At 43.1% G+C, this 21,614-nt stretch overlaps 1 protein-coding gene across 2 annotated transcripts in view; it reads right to left on the reverse strand.

Moving 5' to 3' along the window:
• Window positions 1-21,614, reverse strand: part of PMS1 (PMS1 homolog 1, mismatch repair system component) — an 85,514-nt gene that overhangs the window by 46,041 nt on the left and 17,859 nt on the right. For both annotated transcript variants that reach the window (XM_054972514.1, XM_054972513.1), the window contains exons 4-6: window positions 19,130-19,232; window positions 14,341-14,504; window positions 2,197-2,313 (exon numbers count right to left, since the gene is read on the reverse strand). In XM_054972514.1, the coding sequence (XP_054828489.1) occupies window positions 2,197-2,313; window positions 14,341-14,504; window positions 19,130-19,232 (384 nt within the window). The remainder of the gene's footprint in view (window positions 1-2,196; window positions 2,314-14,340; window positions 14,505-19,129; window positions 19,233-21,614) is intronic.

The raw sequence follows: 21,614 nt of genomic DNA on the forward strand, positions 1-21,614 counted from the left end.
TTAGAAGCCTGTGTGGTTGTGTGACTAAAGGACCAGGCTACGTTGGAACTTTTACTCGGATTTCCTAGTGTAGTGTAAAAATCAGGTTCAAACATTGTTCATCTCTATATAAAGACAAGTATTCTGATGGACTCATCAACGCCCAGCCCAAACCCCTGGACCTAGAAACATGAAATTTGGGGAAGACATTCCTTTCATGATGTAAACACCCACTAAGAAAGGATTTTAAGAAATTCACCCCCTAAGGGGGTAAAAAGGGTAAAATGTGTTTTCCCAAAGGGATACAGCTTCCCTGTGTAGCTGGCAGGCTCCTGCCTGCTTGTGCTCCTGCCCACTGCCAGCTCAGCCACTCTTCCCTGATTTGGCCAGCCTTTCAAGGTCACCCAGCTGGCTTCAAGCGGAGGAGTGGGGAATCAAACCCAGTTCTCCAGATTAGAGTCCTGCCGCTCTTAACCACTACACCAAACAAAGGTTCTAGCAGCTCTCCTTCTCAGTCAAACCAAAACAGAAGAGACTTGGTTAGAGTACCACTGTGAGTTATGAAGTGTAGCAAATACAATACATACCAATAATTAATGCTTAACAGCCACAAAAATCCATACAGGAAAAAAAAAACATATAATATAAATCAAGTTGTTCTACATCATATTAAGCACATATGAACGTAACAGCCCGGCTGATTCAGACCTGTGGCCCCTCTAGTCTTGTCTCACACAGTGGCTGACTAGTGACTCGGGAAGTGGCTGACTAGTGACTCAGGAGGGTGGACAACAAGGCATACTGGCTGCGGCCTTCTCCTGACGTCGTCTCCTCGCACTGGTATTCGGCGGTTTGGTGCCTCTGAATGTGGACGCTCCCTTTTGTCACCATGGCTAGTAGCCAGTGATGGGACTATCCTCCATGAATCTATCCAATCTCCTTTTAAAGCTGTCCATGCCTGTGGCCATCATTACATCCAACTGTAATCCTATTGCTTTGGTTTTACGGATATATTAATAATTTCAATTAAGAATGTATTGGCTCTAACTTTACACTTTTTAAAGAAAAAAAGTAATTTTAACCACGTTCCCCTTCCCCCTACGGCCCTCATGAAAAGCTGCAACTGAGGTCTAGGGTTCCCTCAAAAACAATACGCCATGAAGCAAACGGTCTTGTCTTTTCATGGAGCTTCGTTTCTTGTGCGGTAGTAGTTTTGATGTCTCATTCAAGCTTAAGAGAGAAAATGTAAAGCGGCTTCTGGAATCACATAGTAAAGAAGCATTCAAATGTAGGATCAGGGTTTTCTTTCACAGATCCCTGGCCCCAAGGATGTTTGCTTGGCCTCGACCAGGGCAAGGGACTTTTCGGCTCTGGTTCTGGCCTGGTGGAACTCTCTCTCTGTTGAGACCAGGGCCCAGTGGGACTTGTTACAGTTCCGCCAGGCCTGTAAGATGGAGATGTTCCACCAGGCCAATGGTTGTGGTTGAGGCGTGGGTGAATCATCCAGCCGGGCCTCTTGATGGGGGTCTTTTTGGGCCCCCCAGTTTTTTGCTAGTCTGTTTTTGACAGCTGCTGTCTCCCACCCCACAGTGCTCTGTGTAATACTGAGTGCTGCAATCTGTATTTGTACCCTATTTGATGCACTTCTGTATGCTTTTATCTTTTATTGTATGTGGATTTGCTGTTGTTACCTGCCCTGAGTCCGCTTGTGGGGACGGTGGGTTAAAAGTCTAATAAATCAAATCAAGTCAAATCGCTTAGGAGAACAATTTTTCCTGTCACCTAATTTCCACATGGATTCCTATGTAGTGAATGGCTCAACAACTGGTCTAACTGCAGACATAGATGGCAGATTTTTCCCTTCATGTAATAACTGTTCTTAGACATGTGGTCGCATGGTTTAAATATATTTATGAATTGGTGGCACACAGGTACACTCAGCAGCTATGATTACATACCCAGAGATTGTGCATGTAGAGAAGAAACACACACAAAATGACAATGAACCAATCCTAAATAACATGATAATTGATCGTGTGTGTGTATTTTCAACCATCAAAAGATGGGTATGTAGCAACAAGGGAATAATAACATTAACTTATTAAGAACTCCACTGTTAAGTGCAGTGTTCATTTTTATATCATTATTTAGAAACAAAAATTCTGAAATTTGGTTTAGTGGTGAAATAATGGGAGGGTGGGCAGAGACACAACTTACCTCAGGATCTTCACAGCGATGTTGAAAAGGCACCATGCTGCCCATAACCGCCGTTCCTACCACTGCCATGAACGCCATTTTGTGATCAGATACCTTGGTCTTTTGCCAGATGACTGTCTGCAACAACACAGCACAGAAACAAGTTTCAGATATTAGATTTAGATTTATTCGCTAAGAACCTGACGGGGCCACAAACAGCAGCACGCTCGTACAGTGTGCTTAACATTCTGTTCCTGGACAGCACACGAACGCATTACTTTCTTGTAAGTGAATATCTGGCGCCGCATACGGCCATCTGGATCTGTTACACTTTCTTCTTTTGTATACCGAATAATGCTGGACTAACGGGAATTTTTCACAGGACGCACGGGAATGATTTGTTGCCTTCCCTGAAGATCAAGGGTGATGGCCTCATTCGTGAGAACGGAAGAATGTAAGAAGAGCCTCGTAGGGTCAGACCAATGGCCTTTCACACAGTGGCTAACCCGTTACTCTGGATGGCAATAAATATGGCAGAAAAGCCAAGGCCCCCTGGTGTTGCCTCCTAGTAGTGGTTTTCAGAAGTTTACTACCTCTAAATATAGAGGTTTCCTTTACTCACCATGGCTAGTAGCCATTGATGGACCTATCCCTCCATCTAACCGCCTCTTAATTCCATCTAGAAAACCCTAAGAGTTCTTACAACTAGGATATTACAAGAGCCTTCAAAAGCCTGTGCCATGTTGATGATTGTGGATCTACAAATTCCACAAGCATAATCAGCAGGCTTGAGAACAAGTTACAAAGCAGATGAGAGGCACACTCACTAGGCGAGTTCACCGTTTTTTGAAAAACGGAGAGTGCAAAATGGAGGCGGGGGGGGGGGGGGAGAGAAGGCACCGACACATGGAAGGGAGAGCCACAAGGCAACGGCATGCAGGAGAAACAATCACTATAGTTCAATCCTGTTATTAAATGAGATTTATGTCTGCTTCTGTTACAGCACACCCTAATTCAGCATGGCCTAAGAATTTTCTTTTTCAAGCTAGGACCATTTTTAATGAAGCGATTCAAGGGCTATGCTGGCTCCCAGCTCCACCTCACACACAGGCTTGAGCTGAAAGAATGAATATTAATACCACATTCAATCAACTGCAGTAATTACATGCATATAGATCCAGTGGATTGACTTCCCGATCCATATGGGTCACCAGTTACAGATCTACACAGCTTTCCTGCATGTTAAGTAAATGAAAGATAAACTTCTGGATCAGTCTCCACCCCCCACCCCAGCTATACAATGGGATCCGGAATGAACTGAGATATGTAGTATACAGGGCTTTTTTTCTGGGAAAAGAGGTGGTGGAACTCAGTGGGTTGCCCTCGGAGAAAATGGTCACATGGCTGGTGGCCCTGCCCCCCTGATCTCCAGACAGAGGGGAGTTGAGATTGCCCTCCGCACTGCTGGCAATCTAAACTCCCCTCTGTCTGGAGATCAGGGGGTGGGGCCACCAGCCATGTGACCATTTTCAAGAGGTTCCGGAACTCCGTTCTACCGCGTTCCAGCTAAAAAAAGCCCTGGTAGTATAGTTTTTCCACATGTGCAGTAACCTAGTACACAGGTATTGGGGAAAACTGATTTCCCCCCACAAGTAATATCGTATATCTCTCCTGTATTAAAAAAATTAGCAACCTATGCATCTTTTAAAATATGAATTTCATTATCCCAGAATGAACATAGCTCTTGAAAAAGAAACTAAGTTCTATAATGTTGCAAAAACCAATCTTTTCTCCTACAGGGGGGAAAAAAATCAACAAGACTCATCAACTGAAATCCAAATTATTATGGTATAAACAGTGCCATAGGACAGACCGCCAGATTCAGTAAAAATGTTCTCATTTAAATCCACTAATTATATCTGGACTCGACGCTTTTGACACAACTGATATAAACATCACGAGGCTTATTTTAGCTTCGATTGGTGTGATGCCACAGATATAAATCTTACTTGCTGATTAATGCAAGGATGTTATTACATTGCCTGACCTGCTGAATGGGTGATATACATAACTGTTAGAAGATCGCTTCAGTAAAAGAGCGTTAAGAGAGTTCTGGAACATGAGAACTTACTAAATACAAAGTTTATAAAGGCAGATAGAGCCCATCACTGGAGGAAATTTTTATTTTCCTTGAGAACTGGGACTGGTAAGAGCAAGAAAAACCTTTTCAGGGTTCTGAAGGTAGCTTTTGATTCAAATATGCTAAGAAACCATCCTACTATTTCATGTCTTTACTTTCAAAAACGACCAGATGTCTGAGCAAGGCTTCCTGCGACACTTGATTTATAACCTTGATTATACTCCGAAATTGTGCTATAAATACAGCTCACACACACCCCCATGTATTTTCTAGGTCACATAAACCCGAGTCCTACGAATCTGACTTGCCAGCATGATGACGCTGCAAAAGCACCCTATCAAAATATATTCTTACATACAGACCATCTTAGGTTTTGACAGAGCCGGCCAAAAATATCTTGCCTCCTCTCTGTTTCATTGAAGAGTCTGACAAGAATCATAAGGATAAGAAACCTTCACATCTATTTTGCCCCGTTCTGTGCTCCTCTAGGTGAGAAACCACCTATGACAGTTGTACAGGAAGGAAACCTGCAAGGCCATCTCAGACAACACTGGTTTCCTGGAGATCCGCTGGAGAAAGATGCTTTAATACATTACACAAACGTGAGCCTCACAAATGCGCAATGGTTAAAAAAACAGGCCTTCCCCCCCCCAGAAAAGTTTGGCAATTTAAAAAACATTTTTTGAAATAAGACTTTAGAGCATATTAATGATAATTAAAACAGATATCTTTATTTTGCTTTAAAAAACAGAAGTGGATCCCCAAACTATGTTTTTATAGGTAGTGCATATTTCTCTTGCAGGATTAAAGAGCCAAAATCCAAGATTAATACTGGAGGTCAGGAAGTGTTTGTGTGTGTTTTAACAAAACAGAAAAATAGATGCTACCTAGAACTCCTGCATCCACTTATTGTGGATCCTTACTGTGTCTCAACAAGATCTTTAAGCAGATCCAAACACTGCAAATAGATTTTTTTACAATCCCTATAAAGCCCCTCCAAAACTCAGATATTCTTGACTCTTTTCAAATGGAGGAACAATTCAGTATGTGTAAGGGGATGATCAGAACTGTTGATGGCATTTGCTAAGAATTTGGTAAGCATCAAAATCCAACTCTATTTTAATAAATTGTATACCAGGATGTTAACTAGTGGTATCACATTTATTAATTAACTTATTTATTAATATTTATATCCCAACTTACTTTATGGCTCATGAAGGCTAGATGGGGGGGGGGGTTGAGGACTCTCCCTACCTACCCCCCCATACTAGATCCTGTTCCCCCTACTGTTTATTTATTTATTTACTTCATCCATATTCTGTCTTTCTCCCACTGAGGATCCAAAGCGTCTTACCTCTTCTCTTCCATTTTACCCTCACAACAACAACCTTGTGGGTTAGGCTGAGAGCATGCAATTGGCCCAAGGTAATCCAGCAAGCTTCCATGGTAGAGCGAGTATTTGAACCCAGGTCTCCCATGTCCTAGTCCAACACTCCAACCACTACACTATACTGCCTCTCTTTTGGCTCGTACAGGTCCCATTCTGTTTCATTCCTCTCCCCAAGCCCTCACAATTGTTTGAGAAAGGAGGAAACTGGAAACATCAGGAGTGAGTGTCTGCCCCTCCCTTTTCTATAAGTACTTAACAACTGGGCTTGGCCTAAGATTCAATCTCCCTGGAGATTTAGGGGTTTGAGCCTGGGGAGGGGAGGGTTTGGGGAAGGGAGGGACCTCGGCGAGGTAAAATGCCATAGAATCCACTCTCCAAAGATGCCAGTTTCTCCAGGGAAATTGAACTCTGTTCTCTGGAAATCAGTTGTAATTCCAGGAGATCTCCAGGTACCACCAGGTTGACCAGTGGCTCTTGGCCTTTAGCCTGTGGCCCTATGTGAGTCACATGGACAGCACCAGCACCAGCACCAACCCAGGGATGCCTTTGTAATTCATTACATGATTAAGATTGCATGGGGAGGGGGCGTTGGGTTGAATATTTTTATTTAAATTGCATTTTTATCTGTTATTTCACGCTGTAAGCCGCTTTGAGTCTCCATTATAGGAGAGAGCTGGAGTATGTGTTAAAATGTTTAAACAAATAAGACCATGGTTGGGGGGGGGCGTAACCTGGCTATTCGACATGATACACATACATATTCTTTGTTTTTGTTTACACAGACAGGTGGATTTTAATCCATTAACCTGTTTTAAGGACTCATAATTTGAATATGCAACTAACTTGGTACGTATTTGTTCAACAGATTCTTTCCTTTCCCTGTAACTTAACAGCCCACAAGCCATACGTCAAATATTTTATAAATAATTTATGGCTCCATGGATAAATACGGCTAGATCCCATGTGCATTTTCTTATCTTGCCTGACAGCAAGATCTTTAGTTTCTGTTGTTCAGAAATATTCAGTAGACGGTCACTCCAGTAGACGGTCACTCCAAATATATTGTTTGCGAAGTAAATTGTATGGGGGCAGTTAAAAAGGATACAGGCAGTTGAATCAACCTGATCTGTACAATGGATACAATAGTGCTTCTCAGGGGGGATTTTACTAAAACGGCCCTTCATCTCAGCAGAAGATAACGCATTGCATCTGAGTAACGTAGAAGAGCATCGATATTTTGGAACTGTTAAGTGGAGAAAATATTTAGCCAGTTCAAACATTTTCTGATAGGATAAGTGAAAATAAATTGGGGAGCATTTCCTATCAGCTCTGAATTTTAATGTTGCCCAGTCTTTTTTAAATAATTGGTTTCTTACATCTTGCAACAGTTTTTTAGTGAAACCCTATGAATCAAGCTTGGGTTTAGTATAGCATGCTTTAAGTCGATTGGGCTAACCCAAGTTTTGAACCAAGAATTGGCTACTACCAGTTGCAGTAGAGATGGCAAAGTGTTAAGATTTGCAGAGCGACAATCTGAATTTAATGGCATGGTACCATCCTAGTGTTGAAATCTGAGGAGTCCAAGTTTGAGCCACACCACAGCTGAAGGTGGATGGATTCAAAATAGGTTTGACAGATTCAAAATAGGCCGTGTGAACATCTCAAAGACCAATGTATGTGGTAAAAAAAAAATCTTAATTTTTCCGCAGGAAGTAAAATTCCTCTCAGGTTAATCAAATAATACCAAAAGTAATGTAGCATGTGACTGAAAAGGGAGAAAAATGACTCCCTACCCCAGAAGCGTGGAAACAGAAAGCATGATTTGTTTGTGCAAAGCTGCCTTTGGAATTGGGTTCTCACTATAAACAGTTTTCACTGATTACTAGAATGTGACATTCAAGTGCAGAATCGGGATTTTCTTCTTCTTAGAAGGACAATTTCTGCATCTCCACATGGATCCTCATGCCGTGGATGGTTTAACAAGCAGTCTCAGGTCTGTATGAACCCATGGCCGGACCCCTAGGTGTTCAGTTATTTCGAGCCCCTTCCAGCACTTCAATCTTTCACCCCACTACAGCTGACAGCCTGACCTTGGTACGGTAGGTACTAGGCCTCAGTACATAGCCCTATATCCATTTTGAGGGTTTCCTGAAGAATTCTATTCACCATTTTAAAAATATTTTTATTGCGCGAGTAGAACTCTTCAGGAAAGCATTTTGTGGGTACAATTGTTCAATACTGTAATATTTTGAAGTGAATAAAATTTTTATTTTATAAAATCATTAATAAAGCCCCTAGGCTTCGGCCTAGTTAGCCTTATGAATAATACGGCCCAGAGCAGTCTGGGTGCAGATCAACATACACGAAGTACACTTTTTTGTAGGTCATCTCCGGTTCTCTTGGTTAACAATGTGTTATTCCTCCGCATACAAAACCTTGCCCTTCAGTTGAAAATATGGTTACTATAATTCCCTTTCTTGAAATGCTTTCTGGGGGGGCGGGGGTGGGTGGGATATCTGCATATATTTTATCCATGTCCAAATCAACCGCGTTCCAGCAAGGGAAAGTTGTTTGAGGGGTTCATATCCATGGGCTACCAGATGGCCATCCCTGTAAAGATTCTAACTTTAGAACCTTCTGTTAAAAAGTTGTAAGCGGATGAGGCCATGTGTAGTACTGAAAGCTAATGCCTTATGAAAAATAATACTATCATCATGAGTTGCCTAATCCTGCAAAAGCCCCACAAAGCACTTGTAATTTCCAAGTATGAGAAGTTCTCTGTACTAGAAATAGCCAAGCAAGGGCCATTTCTCAAAAACTGTTAAGTTGCTTATCAGTATTGTCCTCATTTTTTTTTAAAGTAAGCTACTGTATGGGGGTGGTGGCGGTTATCCTAACCTGGATAGTCCAGGTGAGCCTGATTTTGTCAGATCTCAGAAGCTAAGCAGGGTTGGCCTTGGTTAGTAATCAGATTGGAGATCTCCAACGAAGACCAGGGTTGCAGAGGGAGGCAATGGCAAACCACCTCTGTTAGTCTCTTGCCATGAAAACCCCGCCAGGGGTTGATGTAAGTCAGCTGACTTGAGGGCACTCTCTACCCCCCACACTGCATGGGGGTGGTGGAAAGTGCCATCAAGTTGTAGCCGACATGGCAACTCCACGGGGTTTGCAAGGCAAGAGACTCACATAGGGGGCTTGCCATTGCCTGCCTATGCATAGTGAGTGACCCTGGTTTTCCCTGGTGATCTCTCATCCAAGCACTAACCAGGATTGACACTGCTGAGCTTCTGAGACCTGATGAGATCAGTCAGGCCAGGACTATGAAGGACAGGGCAGCTACTGAATAGTCTTCCAAAAATATACAGAATGCATCATTATGCAATGTAGGAATACTGAACCTCCTCCCTACGTAGCAGTTTCCCAAGTAAAAGCAAAAAAAAGCCCCAACCACCCAGAAGACTAGCAAAAACACACAAATCTTAGTAAAAACTCAGATGCTCACATTCCCAACAGAGCCAACAATGGGACATGATAAAGGTGAGACACCACCAACATAAATCCATGTTTTGAGTCTGAATTAATCATTTTTAAGGAGCGTTTTACACAAAGGTGATGAATAAGTAAATGCAAACTATATGCCCAGTGGAGCAGGGAGCAGCTAAAACTGGCATGATCGGCAACAACTTTATTTCTAACAGGACAAATCTGGATTTAGCAGTTCGAATTCACCAGGAACTTTTTCAAAGGGGAGATCCAGTGTGGTTTAGTGGTTAGTGTGTTGGACTTGGGCTGGGGAGATCCAGCGCTCAGTTCTAGTCAAGAGACCACTGCAAGTAGAGTTGCTAGGCTTGGCCTGGCAACCAGTGGGAGACCCAAGGGTGGGGAAGATATGGAATGGCGGTGGTCAGCGATGGTGTAACTTCTTGAAAAACCTGGAAGTGATATCAAGCCTCTCTAGGAATCACCAGAAACTCTGTGGTAAAATCACAGCATTCTTAGCAATTACTAGAGAGGATTGATGTCACTTTCTGCATTTCCCAGAAGTGATATTACATCATAGGCCCAATGGCCTTTATTTTATTTATCTCTCACCATCACTTGGAGCAGTAGCGGGAAAGGGGAGCGGGGGTGGGTGGATCCGCTCCCACCTCCACTGGGAGGGGTGGCGTCTCTACCTGCTACCCTGCCTTGGAATCCTGTGAAAAAGCAGCAACCAGATGTAATAAGTAATAAAAGGCAAATCAATACACGTGGTGGCAATTCCTCCCCAGCGCAGGGCAAAGCAAACAGTAAACGAACCAGCCCCTGCTAAGCTCTTCAGCCCTCCCTGAATTCTACAAAGCTGGTGGTGGAGAGGAGGCTGTTTCCTCCCTTAGGATTCCAAAGCAACTCGAGGGAATCCGATCCACATGTTCCTTGTGCTGTGTGAATATGCCGTGTTGAGACCTGAAGACAAGCATTTCAACAGGTATTACAAAGAACACACTGTATACAAGCAGCTGATATAACATTTCTGCCATCTACGCTGTGCTGTCATTTGAAAAGTGTGATGGATGAGAAACTAGCCCTTGGTAATCGGACACAAGCCACTTCACCTTTAGGTCAGCAGTTCACCATCAACCTGTTGGTAAGCGGGGCGGGGGAGTTGTTACTATCTCTCAGCTGTTCAATATTTAAAGTAAGTTGAGTGGTTTTCTCATAGACAGGTGTCCATCTCTCAGTGACCTACTAATAATAAGCAATTTTCTGGTTCTACTCAACATGCCCCCTCTCTCCTTTTTCACATGGGTATGCACATTCTCCCTTACACAACACACACACACTCTCCATGACTACTGCCTCAGCCCAAACCTGTGCACAGCAGTTTCAAAGCAGAAATGATGGCTGAAAATGGAAGGAAGGGGCTGCTACCGTGTTCTCTTAGGCTGCTTCCATTTGCCTCAGAAACATTTGCCTACTGTCTTCACACACTGGACCTTTCTAGGGACAGTTCCAAGAAAATCAACTCAAATTGCTACGGGGCCTGAGGGAACTAGACGAGATGAAGGGCCCACAGGCCCACACTGCCTCTTCTAACTCCATGGGCCCCAAACTCTCCACCTCCGCTCCTTCGAAGAACTGATCTGAAGTACTACGGGGCTTGAAGTTGAGAAGCGAAAGAGACCCCTAGCCTTGGTGTGGCGTCTTTGTTGAAGCACAGCTGCAAAGGCTAATAATGAAATACATGGCAATGCAGCCTTAAGACTTATCAGTGTTGACAGTTGAGGTTGGCTGATACCAGCCAGGGCCCCCCACTGACATTCAAGGGGCTGCTGAGGAGGGCTTGTTGTCAAAAGGTACCGGGTTGCACATACAGCTGTCATGATTTGTTGTACTGAAGCACCACAAAATGAAGCAGCCAACTGTACAATTCCTCCGCTGAAATATCTGTTCCATTGCCATGAGTTAAGCAGCAGCCCAATGTCCTTCCAACAGCTAGCTTGGGGGGCATCATCTAGTGTGAACGTGTCCTTATTCCTTTCAATCACGGCTCAGTTTTCTTTACTGACCTGCCACGATAGACATATTTGGTAAGAACCTACAAGATAAAACACCATTTGTCAACAAGACTGAAGACAAATGTGGGTGGAGGCATCACTACATTTCTCCAGTCCTAAGAACCTGCAGAAACTAACATACGACAGGGCAAAACCTGATTATGGTTGTTTCCACACATCCTTAAAGGGGTGGCCCACTCGCAAAACATTGGCAGCTTCATACCTTGTTCTCTGCTCCAAACATATAAACGAATAAATAGACAGAAACTGATGACTCTGAACTCCAAGTATAAGGATTTTAAGAGCAATATTTTTCAGCACACCATACTTCAGGCACAACTCTTGGTTATCCTACAGCCCCATATTGGAAGAAATAAAGGGCACAGCTTGGTGGCAGAGTACATTCTTCCCTTACATTATGTTCTTGTGGAAAAGAGCAAGAGTCCAGTAGCACCCACAAAACTAACAAAATTAGCGGTAGGGTGTGAGCTTTCATGAGCCATGGCTCACTCCTTCAGATTATGCTCCTGGTTCAATCACAGGCATTTCCAGTTAAACAACTCATGTAGCGGGGCTGGGAAAGTCCTCTACCCAAGCCCCTGAAAAGTTACAGAGAGACTAGACTAACTATTTCAGAGGTCTGCTTCACAAGTTCATGCTAAGCCACGGTTTGCCATTACATGAACAAAGTTTTGAGCTTGCAATTACATGTGCAGGACTGAAGATTTAATGGAAATGTTTATGGGAATCTCGACTTCACCCAGACAGTTAAAATCATTATGTTTGAGTGAAGCATCGTGGATTGAGCTGCACCCACAAACCCCACTAATTATGTATTTTCTGGCAGCAAACAGAAGTTCACAATCACTCTGACATACCCTTGGAAGTTCAGCAGTAGCTTAACCTAAACTTCTCTACTATTTACAACGATATTTATGAAGTGAAACAAACCACTGGAATAAAATTGTCCATTAGAGACGCTGCTATATATATGTTCTTTCAACCCACAAAGAAATACTGCAAACAGCAGCTCTAGATGTGTACTTTTCCTATGAGATGCAGAAGATTTTTAAATAGCAAAGAATCTGAAGCACCTTTTCCCATGCACCAGTGAAGGAGCTCAGATTCCAAGAAGCGGATTTCTCCGCAGAGTAAAAATTAGCTTCCCTTTCCAGGTGGCTAGAATATGGCATGTCAAGCTAAAATTGGGGACATTCTTTAAAATGCAAGAAATGAACATCCAGTACTTCCAACCTTTGCTGCCGTTGAGAATGTCAACATTACGTAAAACTCCAGTAACTTATCTCCATTTGATCATCTCATTATTCAGTTTGCTTTCAAGGAACATGGTGATGAAAGAGAAAAAAATACCTCTTTCTAACGTAACCATACTGGCAGGAGTATCAACATTATCAGTATTCAAAGAATGTCTTGGCAGGATAAACCTTCATAAAAAGACGATGCACAAGCTAATCCAAGTTGTCAGAATAGCAATAATCCATCAAACACAGTTGATGGCTCAAGCAAGCCATTATTTATTGCTAACACAAACAAGAGACTGCAAGCCGAAACAAAATGTTCCAAGCTTGCCTATTCGGTAATCTGGAAATTTATTTCAATATCTTTCCATGTTTTCTTTGGAAACAAACTAACGGGAGAAGTTAATAAAATTAGTTATTCAGAAAGCTAGTAAAAAGACCGCACCTCTAACATTTCAAGAAACAAAACTGTTGTTTCGTATGGCAGAACAATGAAAAAAGGGTCAAGAACTTTAAGAGGCAATTTGACTGCAATTTGTTTGAAAAGACAGAAAACAAATTAGCAAGGAGGAAGAGACATTCAACTCCCCCCCCCTCCATTTTCCTATTAAAAGTTTCAATTTTCCGGAGGTAATAAATTACCCTTACTTCCCCCTGGTTGACTGTTAGGTCAACTTTCCTATTTGAACATTTTTGGCCATAGGATGAGGTGTTTGCACAATAGTTTCGTTTTAATTTCTCTACGGGATAATTAATGTTTGGGTCCAAAGGACCACTGGTGGAATTCTGCTCAGGCATGTCTTTCCACCTCCCCCATCCCACTGCAGACTGTTGTACTCCTGGAAAAACTAATCTCCAGGGCTGGAGAATCCTTAGGAGAAGTGTGATGACGTGATGTAAAGAGCCTGCAATAGGACAAGGAGATCAGTAAACCCTTCTCCATAAATACCCTTCCACTGCTACAATCATTATCTATCATCATAAGACCATCTTTATTATGCATTATTCCCCTACACTGCCTCTCCTGAACCACCTCTTTCTGTCTCTTGTTTTTAAAAAGACCAGCTGACCCTTCTGAGCTCACTTAAATCCTCGTGTAACCATTAGAAGGTCACTATGTTTAAAGCTCTGTTACTACAGCTAGGTCACTTCATAAGAAATCCTCATAATTATCTTTTCTGCCCAGAATTTGATCTTGCTACCAGTATCTCTCTGCGTATGGAATATGTTCTATAAATGACCCCAAAAAGTATAATGAAATAAAACACAACAGGGCTGGTTTGGATTCATCCTAACGGACAAAAATGGCCCTATATATTATCCTCCTAAAGTATTTATCATATCAGTTCAGAGAGGTAATAACTCCAGAAAACACCAGATAAAAAAACTGGTTAATCAAAATGGCCTGTGGATTCTGGTTGGCTGTTTTGTATTGTTCACATCACTGCCGTAGCTAATGAGCGACCTCTTGTGTTGAAGTCTTAAGAATGAGACATTCTGAAAAACAGCATGTTTTTAAGACAGTTTTAGAACTCTGATCCCTCAACTCTTAATTGTGAGCTATAAATTCGAATACTTTGGGTTTTATCTAGATGCAGTTAATATTCCCGATGATCTCTCTGCAAAAATATTCTCACATCTTTATTACCCTTCTACTTCACTGCAATGCCTGTTCAAACCCATTTCTGAATGCACTTTTTAATACTTTTCTCTTTGTATAACCTTTCTAGGAAAGGAACTGGAACCTGGCACTGCCTACATTTCAGGCAAATCTGGGTTACTTAATTCTGCAATCAAAATAGCGATGTTACAAATTTTGAAGGCCCAATAATTTGTTACCTTATTATGTGAAAACATTAACCTCAGTTCTGGTTTGACGATGCCATACGCCATCAGAAGATTTTGGATTTTTTTCATTTCTTCCTTACATTTTTTATCTGTTGAATAAAATTGCTTTCTTACAGGGAGATTCTTGAACAACTTCAGAACGGTTACGGTCGTACCTGTGAAAACATGGCAAGAGGCAGCTCAAATTAAGTCACAGTCAGCAAAATGCTCTTGTTTTTACTGACACACCCTATTGATTCTCCACAGTCATCTATATTCATGTCACACTGCTCTTCTGTATTATCTGCAGTTATGTCCAAGGTGCTTGATACTCTCATTTCCTCCCATTTCTGGCATACCACAAAAACTAAATATATAATGTACCCCTGACCTGGATGCTTGGGTTGGCCTGATCTTGTCAAATTTCAGAAGCTAAGCAGGGTCAGCCCTGGCTAGTACTTTGCTGGGAGACCATCAAGGAAGTCCAGGGTCGCTAGAAGGGGGCGGGCAATGGCAAACCACCTCTGTTTGTCTCTTGCCTTGAAAACCCTATGGGGTCACCGTAAGCCAGCTGCAACTCAACAGTACTTTCCACCACTGATATGATACGATACAATGGAATCTTAAATTACTTTCAGTGTGAACAGGAACAGTAAGCAAGAACAACAACACAGAAAAAGACTTCAACAACATTACCTAAACTATTTGGAAGGTTCCCTTCAAATCACAAAAGTTTTTTTTTTCCTAACAGGAGACCTAATGGAAAAGAAGACACCTCCCTTGAAAGGAGGACACCTTCAGATGCAGCCTACTACAATAAAAATCTTACTCTATAATTAATGTTTTACACAACGCTTAACTCAAAATGGAATCAATAAAAAGAGAAATTTCTTCCTCACAGTCAGATATTTTATCCTGATATCATTCATCTGAAGGCTAGCACTACAACCTCAATAGAAAAAAAATAGACAATATTGAAATGTGCTATACTGAAGAGGCATGATTCCATGCAGTAAGCGACTTTCTATTTTTTGTTAGTTAAATAAGAATTTCTCCTAGTCTTAACATTTATCTATGTTAGACTTCTAAATCATAATCAGACATAAGATAATATCTAGGAGCTGAGCGGCATTTTCAATTAAAGGTACAATTGAAATATATCCATGCTTAGTTATTTCAGAATATGAAATGCTTTTTTATATCTAAATCTTTCATATCCCCTTAAAGTAACGCACATAAGAATGTCCTTACTTCTCAAAAGTGACCAATAATTTATAGCCTGATCCTAGATCTGCTGAGTTAGCAAAAGAGGGCCCAGGGAAGGGATCCGGCAACACACAACATCCCAAAACAGGACGTTATACCGGGTTTGCAGTGGCTTTACACCGGAGGGTAGAGAGACAACTGCACAGGCGTTTACGATCTGGGTGATCAAATATTTACAAGCAAACTGAAAGGGCACTATCATATTTAACAAGAAAATTCTCAAGACTGAACTACTCTGCTTTCTGTTCGGTCCACACTGCACACACTAGGATTACGTTTCAGTCTGATAATATATTTTATGAAGGACATGCTATACCAGCTTAAAAGCTCTACCATTTATAGCTGTAATATATAAAGTTTCATAGTTATGATTGCACCACAAGGAGGTTTTTCTTTGTTAAAATATTACTTTATCAACATCAGCTCTTAAATCAAAGTGGTGAGCCACACGGGGCATTTGATAATTTCTACTGCGGAGACAGACGGAACCTGAGGTAAAAAAACAGCCTGTGGAAGCACTAAGAAAAAATGCTGCTTTTTAGAGGATACAAGAGTTAGGCTCAAGCAGGGCTTTTTTTCAGCAGGAACGCGGTGGAATGGAGTTCTGGCACCTCTCGAAAATGGTCACATGGCCCGTGGCCCCGCCCCCTGATCTCCAGACAGAGGGGAGTTGAGATTGAGGGCAATCTGAGATCCACTGAGATCCAAGGCGGATTATACAGTGTAAGTGAAATACAATAGAATCAACAGCTAGGCTATTCACTGTGCAAAGTACAATAATGAACAACAGTTAGGACATTCAGTGAATCAGATACAATAGGTTATGTGATTGCCATTGTTAGTAATGCTTTGGTACGTAATTGGGAGGAATCTCATTCACAGCAGCACAACTCATTCCTATGACTTATATTAGGTTCAGCTATTCAGTGTTGCCTTCCGTGCGCTGGAAATAAATCATTAATTTGTGTGTTTAATAGGGATGTGCGCTTCAGGATTCCGATTCAGGTTTTTAACCCGAATTGGGCCCAATTTGGAAAGATTTGGGATTCCCAAATTGGCCCCAGCATTGCTGAGCCAATTTGGGAATCGCAAAGCAAAGATTTCTGAAGCGATTTGTATTGCTTCAGAAAGCTCTGGGGAAAGTGGCAGCAGCCACAGCACTTTTCTAGCTGTTTGCATTTGCCAACAGTAAGAAAGGTGCTGCTTGCTTTCAAGTTTCCCATTCTTTTTTACCCGGTGGGAGGTGGGAGGAGGAGGTTGTAGTGAGTCAAGCCGCTTCAGGATCTGGGTTATCCCTAATCTTTTCCCCACTTCTCCTAATGGCAGAGCCTTTGTTCTCCTATTGGCAGAGCCTTCCTCCACCACAAAGAGCCAGGTTCTGAACACGCATCTTCCTCCAGTAAGGAAGGCCATGCACAGAAAGAGTTGTTGGATACTACGCTATCTGTTAAGATCCAGGAAGTCCTCAAGCACCAGATCTGTACTTCCTTTACAGATTTTCAGCCATTAACTCTTCAGGAGTCCCAATCCCCCAACACACAGTTTTTAAAAAATCAGAGTTCAACAAATAGCACGATGGAACACCACTAGAACTGATGGAGACCACACTGATGAAATAATCTGCAGCTGCCCTACCGGATATAAAACTTGTATGCAGAACCTCTTATAAATGCAGGCTGCAACTTCGCTAATATTTTTCATCCCATTTCTGAAGGCAAGCCAGACAGGTTTCAGAGACAGGTATGAAACCCGACATCCTGGAAGAGAGGTTAACTCTGACCAGAACAGTCTGAATTCTCTGGAAAAAGGAAGCAGTGCTTCTTTCAGCCTGTTTCTTTGTAAGCAGCACAGGGCCACGCAAAATTCCCCAAGTTTTTATTGTTATTGCTTGAGAGGAAAGGGAAATCTTATATCCATGGTTTCTGCGGCCTCTGAAGAAGTGAGCTATGGCTCACGAAAGCTCATACCCTATCACAAATTTTGTTCGTTTTATAGGTGCTACTGAACTCTTGCTCTTTTCTGCTGCCTCTATGTTATTTTCTTAGGACTGATGAGAACATAGTGTGGACTAGAACCAAGTATAGCTAGAACCACCAACTCACTGTGCTCTAGTTCAGCAGTTATCAGAATGACCCTGTTTGGGGAAGATTGCCTAACTCATCGGCAAACAATGTATTTACCACCATTGCTTCAAAGACTATTTGCATTTTATTGTCCTTCAAGGAATCCAAAGCAATGCCAATATGCAGAAATCAGATGCTAATAAATATGAAAATATGCCCCTACTGAACTTTGTAGAAGTGGTTTAAAATGAAGTCAAAATACAAAGCAGAGATTACTATTCTTTCTTTGAAGCTCATACTTGGAATCCGAGTATACAATCCTGTTCTATCTATGTTCCATATTTCTCCTAGAACTTCAATTTGAAACCCTGTTCTACACCCTCTGTACCATAAGCGACAATCTAGCTATCTGACCTATTTTAATTAGGTTTGCTGAACCGGAGAAGTCAAATGCTAAAGCTGATCTACAAAACAGGTATGTTGAGAGCGCGTATCGAAACCTGGCCTGTGATTCTGAAAGTATTGTTAATTTAATACTATAAAATTTTTTGCCACAGACACAACATGTATCTCCATGACTGAAAAGATGATCTGCCCTGAACATTAGATGAGTTTATACAATCTAGGCTAACCCCAGGGGTCATTTCATAGAAAAAGAGCAGGAGGAACTCATTAGCGTAACTCATTAGCATATGCCACACCCTTTGCCATCACCAGAAGTGTGTCATTAGCATAACCGATTTGTGTGTGCCACACCCCCTGACATCACCTATCCTGGCTGTTTTGGACCCAATCCTGGTCATTCAGGGCCAAAATTGGGCTCAAAATGGCAAAAGGGGCTGAAAATGGCCGAAAAGGGGCCCAAAATGGTCAGAATTGGGCCACTGCTGAGTGGGAGAGTGATCCACCACCCATCAGAGGCCCGATCCGGGCTGTTTCGGCACCAATCCAGGCTGAAATGGGCCCAAAATGGCTGAGAGTCAGGTGGCGGGGCCATCTGACATGTGACCTCTTTGGGGAACTGCGTTCCTGCGTGTTCCCCCTCTAAATGAGCCCTGGCTAACCCACTGCAGTGATATTCACCCCATACAATCACTCCTGCCCTCTGACGGATATGTCCTTCTGTCACTTTTAAAAAAAAAACCAAACCAGCTGAAGTATGGCAACCTCACAGGGTTTTCAAGGCAAGAGACAAGCAGAAGTGGTTTGCCATTGCCTGCCCCAGTTAAGCTTTGATGTTAAATAATTTAGAAGTGACTGCAACAGAAGTCAGATACAGAACACGGAGGCTGAAGAACTGCTGATTCTGGTGCTAAATTCCTCCTAGTTGGTGTCAGTACGATAATAAGGATTTTGTTCTCTGTCACATGTTACCTGACAGCCTTGAATTTCAACTGTGAAGCAATTAACTGCTAGAATTAAAACATGTTGGGCCAATCAAAAGGTAAGATGAAGTATAAAGGCAGCCATACCTTGTCCAAGATAAGAGGGTTTTTGAGAAATTACATGACCACTTCTGTCCAAAGCGTATTGGGTGCTAAAGTCGTCAGCAGCTGTCTTTGTTGTAATCAGAACCTAACAATAAAGAATATCATGTCAGAGATTTGTCAAAACTTGTATGGATGTTCTGTTTCCTATGGGCAGCCACAAGAGCGACAGTAATGAGAGTTATAGAGGGCTCTCTAAAGCAAGGATTATTTGTATACAAGATATACAGAGTTAAGATACTCTGAGATAAGGTACACTGGCATTCATTCTGGGAGTCCGCAAAACACATTGGATATCTGGGATGTGCGTCACTCAAAATTCCCAGAAGCGAGAATTCGGAAAATGGAAGAGTTTTCATAAACTGCATAGGTCTCCAGACCACCTCAGACATTCCTTGTATTTTAGACTTGATTGATTGGGAAGAAATCGCTTCACTTTAACATTTCCACAGGGTAGTAACTAAAATCAGCAACTTTACTTTCAGTCTGCTTAACTAAACACTCTTCTAAATTGGCCACACAACGGTATAAGCATGAAAAATTATAAAGTTACACAAGTCACATACAAGTAGATGTTGGATATTCCCCTCAAGAATTTAGTCAATATTTTCCAGCATGTTTTTTGCAAAATCCTACTATATAAAAGGCTAAGCATATCCAAGACAATTCACTTCCTAACCTGGTGCATCACCAGAGGGTGCTGCTGTGGAGGGAAGCCCAGATAAGGCAGTCAGACATCCAGAGAGCACAGCATGGTGGAAAGCCTAGGCGCGGAGCACGTGATACAGCAGGCGTGGAGCAGGTGGCAATGCCTGCCCCCTGCATTCACCCAGCTGGGATCAGGAGCAGAGTAGGTGGCAATGCCCATCCCCGCCTTCATCCAGCTGTGATCAGAAGCAGAGCAGGTGGCAATGCCCATCCCCGCCTTCATCCAGCTGGGATCAGGAGGGGAGCAGGTGGTAATACCTGCTCCCCGCCCTCACCAGCTGGGAAGAGGAGCAATGCAGGTGGAAAAGCCTGCCCCCTGCCTTCACCCAGGTGGGATCAGGAGTGGAGGAGATGGCAATGCCTGCCCCCACATTTACCCAGCTGGGATTAGGAGCAAAGCAGGTGGCAATGCCTGGCCCCCCTTCACCCAGCTGAGATCAGGAGCAGGGCAGGTGGCAATGCCCACCCTCCACATTCACCCAGCTGGGATCAGAAGTGGAGCAGGTCGCAATGCCCGGCCCCCTTTCACCCAGCTGAGATCAGGTTCAGAGCAGGTGGCAATGCCTGCCCGCTGCCTTCACCCAGCTGGGATCAGGCACAGAGCAGGTGGCAATGCCCGCTCACACTTTACCCAGCTGGGATCAGGTGTGAAGTAGGCGGCAATACTCATCCTCTGCCTTCATCCAGCTTGGATCAGGAGCAAAGCACATGGCAATGCCTGCTCCTTCACCTGGCCGAGATCAGGAGCGGAGCAGGTAGCAATTTTCTCACCCCACCGTCACCCAGGTGGGATCAGGAGCAGAGCCCGTGGCAATGCCCACCTCTGCCTTCATCCAGCTGGTATCTGGAGCAGAGTTGGTGGTAATGCTCACCCATCTTCACCTGGCCAGGATCAGCCACAGAGCAGGAGGAAATGCCTGCCCCCATTGACCCAGCCGGGATCAGAAGCAGAGCAGGTGGTAATGCCCGCCTCCCTTCACTTGGCTGGGATCAGGCGAAAAGCAGATGACAATGCCTGCCCCCTTCACCCGGCTGGGATCAGGAGCGGAGCATGAGGCAATTCCTATCCCTCTTTACCCAGCCTGGATCATATGCAGAGTTGGAGGTAATGCTCACCACCCAACTTCATCCAGCAGGGATCAGGAGTGGAGCAGGTGGCAATGCTCAACCCTTTTCACCCAGCCAGGAACAGGCGAAGACAATACCCGCCCCCTTCAGCCGTCTGGGATCAGGTGCGGAGCAGGAGGCAATGCCTGCCCTCCATTCAACCTGTCAGAATCAGGTGTGGAGCAGGCGACAATACTCCCCCATTTCACCCAGCTGGAATCAGATGCAGAGTAGGAGGCAATGCCCGTCCCTTCTTCACCCAGCTGGGATCAGGTGCAGAGGAAGTGGCCATGCCTGCCCCCCTGCCATCCTCCGGCCAGGATCAGTGACGGAGGATGGAACGCCCACCTGCCCGTCCTCCCCTTTCTAGAGGTCGTTGTATCTTTCCCCGCAACAGGCTTTGTTGCTAGTAGGTAATAAGTGCAGATATGCTGAAATTTCAGTTCCCTTTAGATTCCAAATGTATCTGCTTAATTATATTAAAACAATATCAATGTAGAAAATCCTAACCGAAAAAAGAATGCCTCCATTAATATACAGGATCTGGTAACTATAACAACTTAAGTGTATGTTTTGTGAAGTAAATTAAAATCTAGTCCCCGCCTGCAGCACATATAATGAACTATTTGTTTCCAGATGCAATTGATCTATTGTG

This window comes from Eublepharis macularius, chromosome 2 (assembly GCF_028583425.1).
Source record: "Eublepharis macularius isolate TG4126 chromosome 2, MPM_Emac_v1.0, whole genome shotgun sequence".
Lineage (NCBI taxonomy): Eukaryota > Metazoa > Chordata > Lepidosauria > Squamata > Eublepharidae > Eublepharis > Eublepharis macularius.